Source organism: Lutjanus erythropterus, chromosome 18 (genome assembly GCF_056507025.1).
Source record: "Lutjanus erythropterus isolate fLutEry1 chromosome 18, fLutEry1.hap2, whole genome shotgun sequence".
NCBI lineage: Eukaryota > Metazoa > Chordata > Actinopteri > Lutjaniformes > Lutjanidae > Lutjanus > Lutjanus erythropterus.
This window is the reverse complement of record NC_139334.1, coordinates 16,040,549-16,054,786: the sequence shown is the minus strand read 5'-3', so window position 1 is coordinate 16,054,786 and position 14,238 is coordinate 16,040,549. Positions and strand designations below refer to the sequence as shown.

The 14,238-nt window shown below is 39.4% G+C and overlaps 1 protein-coding gene across 1 annotated transcript in view; it reads right to left on the bottom strand.

The window, feature by feature from the left end:
• pacrg (PARK2 co-regulated) overlaps positions 1–14,238 on the bottom strand; it is a 172,299-nt gene that overhangs the window by 72,524 nt on the left and 85,537 nt on the right. Inside the window, exon 3 of the mRNA XM_084742973.1 lies at positions 8,046–8,217. Coding sequence (XP_084599099.1) covers positions 8,046–8,217 — 172 coding nt within the window. The remainder of the gene's footprint in view (positions 1–8,045; positions 8,218–14,238) is intronic.

Sequence of the window (14,238 nt, the reverse complement as noted above, 5' to 3'; positions counted from 1 at the left end):
CTTCCTTATCCACAGCAAGTCATGTTACTAGGGATTCACCAATCCAGCTGTTTTTCTCCTGGTAACAATTCCAATACCTCAGCTTTGATCCTTCAATAGCAAGTATAGATCAGAAATCAGTGCTCATCCCTTTTATGTAAGGTGACAGGAATCCAAGCATTCCTAAGCATACTGTGTTACAAAGAGCTGCAATGATTAGTCAAGTAATTGATTGAAATTGAAATGAATGATGATGAGCATTTTTTCAGAATTTCTTGACATTTTAGAGACAATACTATTAAAAGGACCAGTGTGAAGGATTTGGTAGGAGAACCTGCAGGGGCTGCGAAATTTGTGCAAAATGCCAAAAGGCCTTTTAATTTAATTGATGTATGTCATTCACATCATGGCCGATAGAACCAGATACTGATCCAGAACATTATTAATTCATATTTTTTAATCTAACAAAGACAATGCATAATACATTTAGATATAGATATAAAATATAGCAAAAAGCTTATTTTAATATTAAAAATGAGAAAAAAACAGACTAATTCTAGCTCAATTGCATGATACGCAAAATTGGGGCTCCTTATTGTTATGTATGTATTATGTATGACATGTCATATAGATAAAGATGTAGCTATAGATAATATACCATTTGTTGAACATGTCATACCATCGCTGTAGACAGTGTTCTCAAAGAAAAACAATCACACTACACAGAGAATAATTTAATTATAGGGAATAATAAAGCAATGTTGATTCTGCTCTCATGTCATCCTTACTCTAATCTTTCTGTTTCTAACAAATCAATCAGAAGAAAAGATGCAAATAACAAAAATGCACCAGTGATAAGCAGCATCAGTAAGTAGTAATTTCAGTGACATCCTGACAATAGCCTTCCCTAGCAACACACTGAAACTGACTGAGAGAGGAGAGCAACAACTCTAAAAGAGTGTATGACAGCTAGAACACTCAGAAAAGAGCATACTGTATCAGTGTTAAAACAGCTCATATGCAAATACGAAGCTGTCACAAGCATACACACACACACACTCACACGTAACAGTCACACATTGATATGCACAATCACACAGGCATGCTCTCACACACACACACACACACACACACACAGATTAAAAGCACTGAGACAAAATGTCAGCCTCAGTCATGCGCACAGGGAGCACTGAACAGCCAAATATGAATGAAGTTACACAACGTAGAGGAGTCATATAAACAAAACATTTTACACTCTCATCACGCTGCATAATACAACTTTGTGCATGCATGTGAGAAAATTTTCAGTTGAACCAGGTCTATTGTTTAGTGTCCATTTGAGTGTATGACAGGTTCGCTGAGGAATGTCTTTGTCTCTGCCAGTGACCGTGTGTGTGCATGTGTGTTTGAGGCCTATACAGGCGGCCAGCGGTGATGACGATGCTGAGTGAGCGAATGTATTGTGCTTCATGTCATCTCTGCATCTCTGCCTTAGTGTCTCCCCAGATAGACAAGCGCAGTGATATCTGCCATCACCAAGATAAGGTGGAATGTGGAATGACAGGAATTTCAAACCTACATAACAAACAATGAAATTCTAATTACCAGCCAGCGCAAACAATTTTCCCTGCTGTGACATTTGGACCGCGGGACTGTTCAATTATTCATCGGCACTCTCGCCTTGCTAAAGAAAAAAAAAGAGAAAGGGAAAAAAATTAAAAGAGCGGGGGGAGAAGGCAGCCGAGGGCCTGATATATTAATGCTGGTATAAAACCTGTGTTGGGACAAATCTGAATAAAGTAATAATCTATTCATGCATGGACCTGTTTCATATTCAGTGTGAAAATAAAACAATGGTGACCTTGTATTCCTGTTTCCTGTGAAATGTCACAGGTAGGGTGACACGTTGGAGTGTTTAGCAGTGAATTGTTCTCGCTTATTGTATAAATATACTTTTCAGATCAGAAGAAGATGTTCCCGTACAGAGGCGTGACTGAGGATCTTCTTGTAATGAAAGTCTCATTTTGGTTCAAAGCTGAACAAATGTTATGCCAATCAACTGAGGCTCAATGGAAGCATGGCTCTGAATCCTCCTCCCTATTTAAGGAAGCCAGAAAAACCCAAACGACAGCATTTCAGTAACATTTTACCCCTTCTTCTTAGAGGGATGGTCCCAATTATTTGACATGGGGTTGTATGAGGCCCTCTGTTTGGAGAAGCAGAGAGGATACCAGCACAGAGGCTAAGCAATACATTGATGTGGACAGGGTCAGAAAATATATTTTGGCCGCTTGTACCTTGCCGTCGGATAGTCTTTTCCAATGGGAAACTACTGTTATATAAGCCAAATATCACTCTCTCCAAACCAATGAGAGTCCACTGGCAAAAATGGGAATTTTACCTTGCAGAACACAGGAGCTGCTAGTCAAGCACTGCCTTGATTGATTTGATAGTTTGTGTTATTGTGTAGAATCCATGTTTTAACTAACTGATCGAGTCAACAGTAGACCAGAAACTCCTGTGTTCTGCAAGGTAAAATTACTGTTTCTTAAGGAGTCTGACTGTTGCTGACCCTGTTACTTTTAAAACTACACTTCACAATAAGACTACCCTTATAAATGTTTTAGAAATGATTTATAACTATTGACTGTCTTCTTGAGTAAGCACTTAGTTGTTTTGGCCCATAAAATGTCAGAAAATGGTGAAGAATGTTTCCCAAGGTGACGTCCTTAAATGTCGTGTTTTGTCTGCAAACAAGGACACTCAAATGTCCACATTTGGGAAGCTAAAATCAGATTTTTGTTTTCTAAAAAAATACTCAAAACTAATAATTTAATATCAACATAACAGTTGATTAATAACTGATTAATTGTTGGAGCTCTATATTAATTAAATTGTAGACATTTTATAAACCATTAATAAGCTGTCTCAACACAACAGACAAAAAGAGAAACAGATCTCATTGCTTCCTTGGCTTACATTGTCTTCTCACATTTATATCTGTCAGTGTCATCAAATATTTGTTAAATATTTGTTAAATGTTTGTTACTAGTATTGCTTTGGCAATATTGTTTACCTTGATGTTTTCAGCATGCAGAGTTTTACACTTTACAATAAGGCTTCATTTTGCCAGTTATAAATGGTAGTAAGTCATTAGTGAAATAAATTTGTATATCAATGTGTGGTAGTGTGTTTATAATTGTTTATTAATGATTTATAAAGTGTTATTATTATAAATCATTTATAAATCACTTATGAGGGTAGTCTTTTCATAAAGTGGTTACAGTTGTTTTGTTTTTCCACCAATAAATGAGTCTCTCTAACATGAGGTGAAGGGCACAGAGTGCACAGTGGGAAAGAGAAGTCTTTAAGTCACTGAGAGCAGGGCCTTAGAGTATAATGTCAGCCAGAGCCTTCTTCATTGTGTATTCTCATTGGGTGACCTGCAGTCATCATCAAAATTCACCAGGGCCTGACGTGACTCAGTCGCTCTGCAGATAAGAGCCTGCCAGCCACATTGAAGATGTATTAACGTCAGAGGAGAAAAATATATATCTTGCCATTTTAGACTGCAGACGGCTTTTCACTTTCTTCCTCTTTCCACCATCCCTTCTTCTTCCCTGCTCCATAGAAAAGTAATTAATCTGCAACAGAGACACGGACTGGCGGCTTTGCCTTGTGGATGGCGAAACAGGCCTGATTTTTAATAAACCAAGAAGTTAATAAGGAGCAGGCCATTTAAAATTCCATTATCAGTGCAAAGTGTGTGTTTTCATGAGGAGCATAACCATCACCTTTGGTCTGGTCTCCCAAAGGCAAATGACCAAAACTGCTGAGGGGTTTGAATTTATAAACTACTGTCTAAGTTAGCGAGTGGCTCAGTCGCTCTGCTTGCTCTGTATAATATCAAGTTGTATATGAAGTGGGGCCACTTGATGAAGGGCAAAATGGACATCATGCCGTCCAAATATTTAAACAATCTATGAAAACTTGTGAATCAACATACTGCATCGGATATCACATGAAAACAATCATTTTTCAATTAATTTTATTTCACTAAATCATTTCTTCTCCCATTATTATTTCCACCAGCCATAAGCCTGGAGGAGTGATTGCTTGTGTGTGTGTGTGTGTGTGTGTGCATATTTGCAGGCGTGACCAACAGACTTGGAGCTTCTCCGCAGCTCATCTCTAATACTCCTGGACTGATCAGAATATTTTTTGTGTAATTTCATAACAATATGCTCAAGGACCTTTGTGAGTCACATTCTTTGAAAAATCTTGCCTCCACATCGGCAACAGCTGTGGCCTGGGTCCTAAAATTTTTGGGTCATTCCATTCTTCTGACGGCAATAGCTCAAGAACTCCTTGGGAATTTCATCAAATGTGGCACAAACGGCCAAGGTCAAAGGTCAATATGACCTCACCTCTATCTCACTCTTGTTAATTTAATATCTCAGAAACATCTGTAGGGAATTTCTTCAAATTTGGTACAAATGTTCAACTGGAGTCAAGCATGAACTGCTTAGATTTTGGTAGTCAAAGGTCACTGTGACCTTATGAAAACATGTTTTGGCCTTAATTCAAATGACAAAATAAAAGTAATTGTAAGCCAGTACAGCTACTGAGAAAAAATATGTAATTAAATTAGAGTTACTATTCACAATGTTAGTTATTACAAAGTGATGACATCTAGGAACATGTTGGAATGGCTATAATAATATCTAATTTGACAGGTTACGTCAAAGCATTCATTTTGAACGAACTGAGAGGCAAAATGATCTATAAATTCTAAAGTTAAGTTAAAGTTTTTTGATGAACTTCACAAGAAAAACTTGAAGAGTCAGAACTGTTCTTTGTTGTAGTAAAATTTGGTTCAGTCAGAACTATGAGATATTAAATCATCTATCTTTGCACACTACATGTCTGCCTTTCTTACCCTCAGGTGTAAATACTACAGGATATATGAACTTTTACTATCTTTAGTATCGGTCATAAGTAGCAGGTAATTATTGGTTATTATGTAGGCTGGAAAAAAAAAAACGTTTCATGCATCCATAGTTACATCCAAATATTCTTTTCAGGTTGCCTGGTGGAGATCTGCACTCTACTGAGAGCACTCTTAGTTAAAAAAATTAAGTGGAGAAGTAAATAATACTGTAGTTAACAAGTTAATATCCAAACCAAACCTCTGCATTTTTGTAAACAAGGCTATCCGATCACAAACAGGCCAATGAAAATCTTTAAATACAGAAAGAAAAAAAACACATGCTGCAGCAAGCACAGGTTTGCAGAGGTGACCATGACCACTGAACAGCGCAGGAGGTGGGAGTGGCTTAGACTGAAGATTTGGAGAAACCCCTTTCGAGTGATAATGCACTAAACATCAACGATTAAAAAGTAACTAAATACTCTGACTAGTATTTGAGAAACATACTTTGCACTTTTAAATATTTGTAATCACCAGTGGTTCTCCTTGTAGTTATTTCAGTGATGTAACCGTGTTTCTACTTGAGTACAGACTTTCACCACTCTTCCAACCACTAAGCAATACAAAACTAGACATGTCACAGTGTAAGATGGGTAAGACCTTGCAGTGTGTGCTCAGTGTTCAGTGCTCAGTGCCGTGTGGTAACCGACTGTGTGCCAGGGTCAGTCTGTCACTGTGTCTCTGTGTCTCCAACAGCCCTGCCTATTGTTGGCCGTTACGCCCCTCTGCCTCCACAGACGTCCAACACCCACACATAAACAGGGAACACACTTCGCATACACACACACACACACCACCAGCCAACTGCCCATGACATGAACACTATCCCAGGCTCACTAGGCGCCACTTAAAGGCTCCCACTTTGAAACTGACACTCCACTTGGCAGCGGCGCCAAACAAAAGACAGTGTGTGTGTGTGTGTGTGTGTGTGTGCGTGTGTGTGTGTGTGTGAGAGAGAGAGAGAGACTGCTTGTGTGTGTGCATGTGTGCTGAAATTTTCTGAAAACCCCACTCTGCATTCCTCTAACTTCTCTGTACCTTTATCTTCCTTGTGTTCACCACAAAAAAAAAAACCTCTCCTGTCCACTTCACTGTAAATTCTTATGTCTATTTTAGAAGTCATGGACCACTCCGTCCTTAGACATGACCTTTCCACCCACCTCCATCTGCCAACTCGTGTGCATGTGAGCGTGCGTGTAAACACGTCAGTGTGGAAAAGGTAAGGAGGCACAACATGATGACACAGTTAAATGTAGCATGTCACCACACTGCACATGGCAGATTATCAGGCATGCTTTTAGAGCCAACTCCTTCCGGCAAATGCAAAAACAAGGACGCTTCGCCCTGAGGGTTAATGTAATAATAGGAACAGTATGACTGCGAAAACCAAATTAGGACTTGTCACAGGACTGCTTGTATGGTAATGTTAAAATCTGTTGTAGCGCCAGTGTGTGAGACAGGTGACTCTATTCTGGGTAAAGCATGTGTTCTATTTTGGATGTAGTTCAATGCTGCTGCAATATTGTCTGAGAGCGGTTTGAGTGTGTAATTATTCAAAAATATGTTAATATATTTGAGATATACATTCTAATGCACATTCAGTTATTTAATCATTTAACTTAATATTGATAATAATGTTCTTTTAATGGATTTTCAAGTGAAGGATGGGAGAAGGATACTCTTTATGATATATCATGTTAGGTTTCTTACCAAATACACTCGGCCTTTTATTTAATTTATGCTCTCAACCTGTGTGTGTTATCAGGCTCTGATTTATTTAAGACGGCTGCTAGTTATACTATAAGCCACTGGGAACATTTTCTAGGCTTGGGATTTGTCTGAGATCAGCAAACAGCAATCAAAATGTAATGACGCTGTCATCAAAATAGTAAATAATGAAATAATGACATGAAATATTTATTAAGGCTGCAATTAAACTCCAACTGAGAGGATTACTTGGGTGTCAATCGCTCATGAAATAATAATAATATTTACATATAGAGCGGACTGTAAAATGAAAAAAAAAAAAACAAAAACAAGGAGTTTTTACACTGTAACAAAAAAAGGTTGAGAAAACTCATCATTTCAAACTGCCTTCACTGGATATTTGAGTTTGGAGCCAAACTCAAATATGACCAGCATATTGAGGGATATAAGAAGAAAAACTTGATTCTTCTTCATATATAGAAACATAATTGTATATAGGGAGCCTGATAGCATCTCAGGGTAATTACAAAAGAAAAATACTTACTTTATTGATTAATTTTACAATTATTGTGGTTTAAGTTAAAAACTTTTTTGGATGACCTTTGGCTATTATAAACCTTTCCAATCTTTGGCTTTTTAAACTTATATATTATAATATAAACACCCAGTCAAGCAATTCCCAAGAAAGAAGTTTATCTAAAGAAGAAAAATAAATTATTTCAACAAAACATTATTAGTTGGTAAATCTTTTCCAAAACTTAAGACTTTGAGTCAGACTTAAAACTCGAAAATCGATTCCAGTAGTTATCTTGAAATTTTGCATTTTTTCAACTCAGTTTATTACTAAGGCCTCTATAGGACTTACTTAAGTTAACAAGACCACTGACAAGAAGATTGACTATTTCTGTAATGTTGTTCTTAAAGCCTGAAATCAGAAACAAGCCTGTATTTTACATTTTTCCAGGTAATGTCACAGTGAGTAGAATGTTAGCCAATTACAAAGAGGTGAGAGGAGATTTTTATTAAGATAATCTTATTTTTGACATTATATTCTGTAGTTATTACAGTGGAAACACTACCACTCTTGTCCACATGGGCCCCAACAATGCTACATTTCAACTGTTGGGATAGTGGTTCTGTGTGACTATACAATACATAAAAATCTATCTATATAAATCTAAAATCTAAAAATATACATTTTTTAAATGCCCAAGTTTCATTTAGTCTTGAGATGATCACATTCTCCCATCAATGCCAAGGGAACACCGTGAAGGTGAAATGACATCAACACACGCAGGGTCACCTGGGAAAGGAGCTGCTGTGTCGTGTGATTTATAAAGCATGTGAGAAGACACTGTCCCTGACTTACTCCTGATGGGCATGATGAGCTGGGGGATGACGGGCAGGATCTTGGGGCCTCCGTTATCCAGCAGATCATGGGTTCCCTGGCGGGCAAAGAACTCGTATGGATGAGCAGTCTCGCACAAGCCGTCGAAGAACAGAGGCAGGAAGAGGTTGTAGTCCAGTTCTTCAAACTTCACCTGAGGAAAGAGATTTACATTTACATTATAGGCATCATTAACTGTTAGGGCGACACAGAAAGGGAAGGGGTGCGGTTCCTATTCTTGGCTGAAGGGCATTTGTTGGAACATATGTTGGTTGATGGAGACATTAGCTAGCAGCAGGGATAAACTTTTTGTTTACTGGATGGTCTCTCTTCATACCCACCAAATCTCCTTCAAGCTCACTCAGATTCACACCTGTACCTGTGCACACAAACATACAAAAGTGCACACGGCGAGAGATCTAGCAGACGAAGTTCCAGTGTACTTCAGTTATTGCCATAAAGCTCCCTTTCATTCTTTGCCCTTTCTCATTGTTTGTCCTTGGCTTTGCACAATATCTGGGGCTAAAGCTCCCTCTTGCAGCCATCTATAACCCTTACAGTAAACACATGCATACTCACACACACTTACTCACCCACACACACACACACACACACAATGGCAGGAGACAGCTGTTCAGGAGATCATGACACAGCGGCATGTGGCATCTTGTGGGCTGACATGTTAACACCTGTTTACACCATTTACAGAGTGGACAGAAAGCTGTGCACACGCACACAATTGGAGCGGTGGATGAAGACATTCGTCCAGCTACAGGCCACAAGCAGGCTTTGATGTTGTTTGCCTGAGTGTGGCAGTCGTGTGTGACACATTAAAGTGAAGTCTTTCATGTGTGTGAAGCCATCAGAGTAAATCCACTCAGGCACACTGGGCTGGAACGAACAGCTGACCCACAGGAGGCTGTCCTTGAGCCTTGTGTGGAGAGCCACACTGATACTGGAGTTTTGGGATCAGTGACAATACTGATATTAGGGAGTAAAAAATTATGCCATCAATAACTGACACAAATGTTGTGAATTAATGTGTACAGTACATACATTTTATATTCTGTATATTAGGCTATATTCTGTAAAAAGTATGTCAGCCGATATATCGATATCTGATTTTTTTTTTTTTTTATCCCTTAATATCGTTACTAGCATCAACCCCAAGATCCAATATAGGATGGGCTGTAAAAAATATCAGACAACATACAGGCCTATAGCGATATAGAGTGATATAACTGTGCTAGGCCAATATTGGGACCCTACTATCAGCCAAAAGATACATCTGTCTGACTCTACTTGTATGTGTTCTGAAAATCATATAAAATGCGGCATGTTAATGATGCAATATTTGTGTACACTAGATCTAGTTACCGAATGTGTATTCATCACAGGGGTGTCACCTGGAGCGCTGCATCCCAATGGCACTATTGTTGATAGAGGGGTTAGAGGTTGAATGGGTGATTCTGTTTTTCATGTAATGAAAGGTAATCCCTTTGGTGCACAGGCAAATACCCCCCAGCAGTCAGCAGTCCTTGAGGACAGCTGAAGACATAAGGAGACACTCACTCACTGTCCACACAAACACATACACGCACACACGCAAACACCCTGCTGGGTCACGCTGGTCTGTGCTAAAATGTCACCCAGGCAGTGACGCTCGGTACTTTCAAGTCCCCAGCCCTCGCTCAGCCGCCGGTCAGAGCTGAGACTTCAAAGCCAGGCAGACCCTCCCCTTCCCCTCCTGCTGCCAGTCCTCCCTGACACACATCTCCCTCGCCGGGTAAACACAGAGACAGACAGGAAGACAAAAAAGATGGAGAGATGGAGAGATGGAGAGATGGCAAGATGGCGACAGAGACAGAGAGCTCACACTGTTAGCGCAGAGAGACAAGGCTGATTGCTTTGAGGCAATTTGCTGGCCAACCTTGACCTTTCCCTGCGCTTGGTCAAGATCATCATTGTGAGTCAGGCGGGCTGGAGACGAGAACAAAAGCAAACATGAGCCCACAGAGACGGAGAGGAGAGGGAACAGAGGGGCAGAGAGGATGAGGAGAGGAGCGATGACACTAACATACAGCATTGCTGTACGGACACATCACACCATATGCTGCTCCTTGGAATTTCTTTGGCCAGACAATCCCAGAACATCTTAACCATTACATTTTGTTTATCTGCTGTTTTTAACTGGTTAAAATCTCATCTTGCCAACAGAGAATTTTATGTAAGCATGGATGAATGTTCACCTAAAAACTATAAAATGGATTGTGTTGTTCCTCAAGGCTCAAATTTAGTTCAGCCACTCTTTAACCACTACATGCTGCTAGAGATCTAACTAAAACTGCATTTTGTCTTTCGAACATCACCAGAGTAATGTGTTTTCACTACCTTTAGAATTGACTACTGTAGTGCTCTCAATTGTTTTATTGTTTGCAGCACTTTGCCTTACATTTATTTACATGAAAAGTGTTAATAAATAAAGTCTGATTGATTGATTGATTGACTGATCCTGCCTCCTAATAACAACTTAATATTCTTTAACTTGAATTCTGGGAATTAAACAGTGTATAGCACTGCAATTAAATTAAAGTAAGTTTTCCAAGGTATATGATTTATATAATGCTACATAGATTGATCAGCATTAGAAATAATATTGGTTTGTTTGATTATACTTTGATAAATATTTGAAAATACTGCTCTTTTAAAACTAAAATAAATAACAGGAATTAGAGGAATTAAAACTTAGAATGAAAATTAAGTCAAAAATGCAGGTTAAGAAATTGAAGACTGCAACAATTGCTTAACTTCTAATTTAATTTCATGGTAAAGTGTTCTGGTGTGCTTTCCTGCATGGCACTGAGAGCGTATATGTTAATGCGATCTAGTGTGTGTGCAAATTAAGTTATCACATATTTTTTTCTTTTTCATTAAATTAAGCAGATGTTTAGTTTAAAAAGCTGTTGTTGTTGTTGCACTGATGTAACACGTTCCATCACACATTAAAACAACAGAAACTTAAAAGAAAAGAGAAAATGACGTACTGTAATGTAATTACTGTATTGTTAAGTCTCCCAATGAAAGAACAAAGTCATACTTAATGCTCTCAGTGAATTATCACATCTCACATTTAGGCGGTGACACAATCTCACCTCGCCTGTTGTGAACCTGTGATGCTGTGGAAACAATTACCTCAGGAAAAAATGAAAATAATGAGAACACAGTTACCATAAACTCAGTGGGATGGGTGCTGGATCATGACATAGGAGAAATCCACACACCAAAAAGCTCCAATTTAAAGCATTTTTTTGCGCGAAATTTTGAGCTCCAGGCTCTTCCTCAGACTGCTTCTTGTATGTACAGAGAGTCGCCATCTGAAGTACCCATAATTCATCATACATCTACAGCCTGATATGTATGAAGCAGGTATAACAGACTTAGTTTTATTGAACATGTAAAAAACTTCCCTAAAAAAAATTCTTGTTGTACACACACTCATGTTCTGACAATACAGATCTACCTAGTGTCAGATTGAGTTCACATATACTAATATTAAAAAAACACAATTTTTAAGATACTTTTCTCCAAAAATATAGATCTTTAATAAATACACAGACATGTATAAATAGGCCCGGCACGTTTGCTATCTTGTGCTTGGTGCATTGGAGTAAAAACCACTTGCGCTTTAGACCAGCTAAAACCTGGTTGAAGCGCAAAGTCTGTGGTCTTTCAGCACAAGGTAGCACCCAGTGGGTTTGGCCGAAACACACACACATCTTCACAATCACAAAACACTTTCTATTATGGTCTTCCTCACACGGGAGTGAGGATTAGTAAAGTGTTATTTGAATATATTTTCTATCAGCAATAAAGTGTAAATATTGAAGTTAAAAGCATGCCTGTGGTGTCTCACGCTTGGCTGAGGCACACACACATCTCCACAATCACAGAACACTTTTCATTAATGTTAAACAGCCGTGTGTGTGTCTTTAATGATAACCTCACTAATGAGGAAGAAGAAATTATTTTTTAATTATAAAGTCTAATAAATCTAAACAGACCTGCAAAGTGTGCACGGGACAGGATCACAGCTGTCAGATCATTTTTATCAGATGAGTCAGCATGACAGCTGGAGCAGCTGTAGTGTTCGTGTCTATATGTTTATTGTGATCCAGAAAAACAAGGATTAATTAATTATGATCTATAACATACAAAATGTACAAGACACTATATTTGAGAAAATGGTATGTGTACTTCTATCAGAACTGGTTTTGATATAACATTGCATAATTTTGCGCACTTCAAACTTCCGAAACTCTTTTTTTTGATTGTTTCATAGTGGGACAGAGGAGCCTCTTAAAGGTGATGACAGCTGACTTTCTGATTGGTTTATTGCATATTTGGCCTTAACCCGCCTGTGAATTAACAAGGGCACTTGGGCACATCTGATAGGTGTATCCCGCTTTGCGCTGGTAGCGCAAAGGGCAGGGCAGGGCAAAATACTACTCGTGCCCCTGGCACAGGACAACAAAGGCAGATTTGGATACAACTTGAATAAATTAAATCCACTGCGCCTCGCACTTTCCACTTGCGCTTTAGATCAGCGTAAGATAGGGCCCTATGTGTTAATGTTGTGTTGTGTGTGTTTCTCACTTTGTCATTACATTAGGCAGTTGTTTTGCTGTTTATTGTTCCACTGATGTGACACGTCATCACACATTATATAAAACAAGAGAAAACAGAAAAGAGAAAATTATAACTGCTGTCGTTGTAAGTCTCCTGACGAAAGCACAGCATCATACTTAATGCCCTCAGTGAATTATCAAATCTCACATTTAAGCAGAGACACAATCTCACCTTGCCTGTTGTGAACCTGTGAGGTAGTGGGAATAACTACCTGAAAGCATTAATGTGGTGTTTTTGTGAGGATGCCTCTGAACTCTGCGATGCTCTTAATCAAAATCACATAAACAAGCACTTAGGGACTGGCTGAAGATTCCAGTTAGCACTGAAGGAGTGGGGACAATCAGCAAACACCTTCACACACTCACTTACATAGTGCACACATACGCACACACCTTCACAGGGAATCTTAATCAGCGGCAGCGCCGAGCGGTAACTCTTGCATCCGTTATCGATCGTCCGCCCAGGTTTGTTTGTCTTTGGGTGCCTATGGGAATCCCCCTGGAGTCCAGGGAGTCAATGAGAGTGGAGCACAGAAAGACTATCAGCCAAGTAGCAGCAATTAGCCCTGGGACACAGACCTGCATGTCTCCTCTGGTCAGCGCTGCAACAGCAGACACACAGCAACAGAAGCAGACGCGGCTGGGAGCGAGCCTGAGGAGAGCCTCTGCTCATTAAACAACAGTATCAGAGGCCCCTGACAGGCACAGGAGACCAGGAGGAAGGAAAACAGCAGGTTGCCACTTTAAATACACAATAGCTGGACGTGACTGGGTGTGGGTGTGTGTATGTGAATACACGTGTGGGTGGATGGATGAGTGTGTGTGCTGCTCACATGTGACTCCATGTATAGCCTGTGTGTGCTCAGATGTGATAAGCTATTGGGCTGGTGTGCCAGGGTGGTGTGAGTCATTTATGTTAAAAAAAAAAAAATCTACAGGCAAAATCACACAGACGCTATACAGTGGGAAAGAAGAAGATACAGTGAGAAAACAACAGAGGAAACGATGGACTGTGCATGTGTGTATTTATGTCTGTTTGTTTTTTCAGTCTGCTCCTGAGGTAATTGGACCATATCAAATGCGATGCGGAACAACTAGTTGACCTCTCCTCATTATATAAAACCACACCTAGCTGTTAGCTTGTGGTAGCTAGCAGACAGACATTATGGTCTTGGAGGTACGTGTTTGGATGTCAGTCGATAAGACCTTTGTTTCCATATTTACAAAACTGGGACTCTGAGACCAATGTAAGCCAATGGAACAAACACAATACAGAAGTGATTTATTGCGGCTCGGACCAGGTCTCCAACTCTGGAGATGATGAAGACGTGACAGGTTCAGGTGTGGACAGGAGTTCTGAAGTCGTTGAGGGGCAAGTTTGTAGCGAGTTAAATTCTAAGTATAAGACTGCATAATCCGTTGTCTTCATAAATCCAAAGGTATTTCTTTTTCTGAAGTCAGACATTATTTATTCCTGTGAGGTTATACCG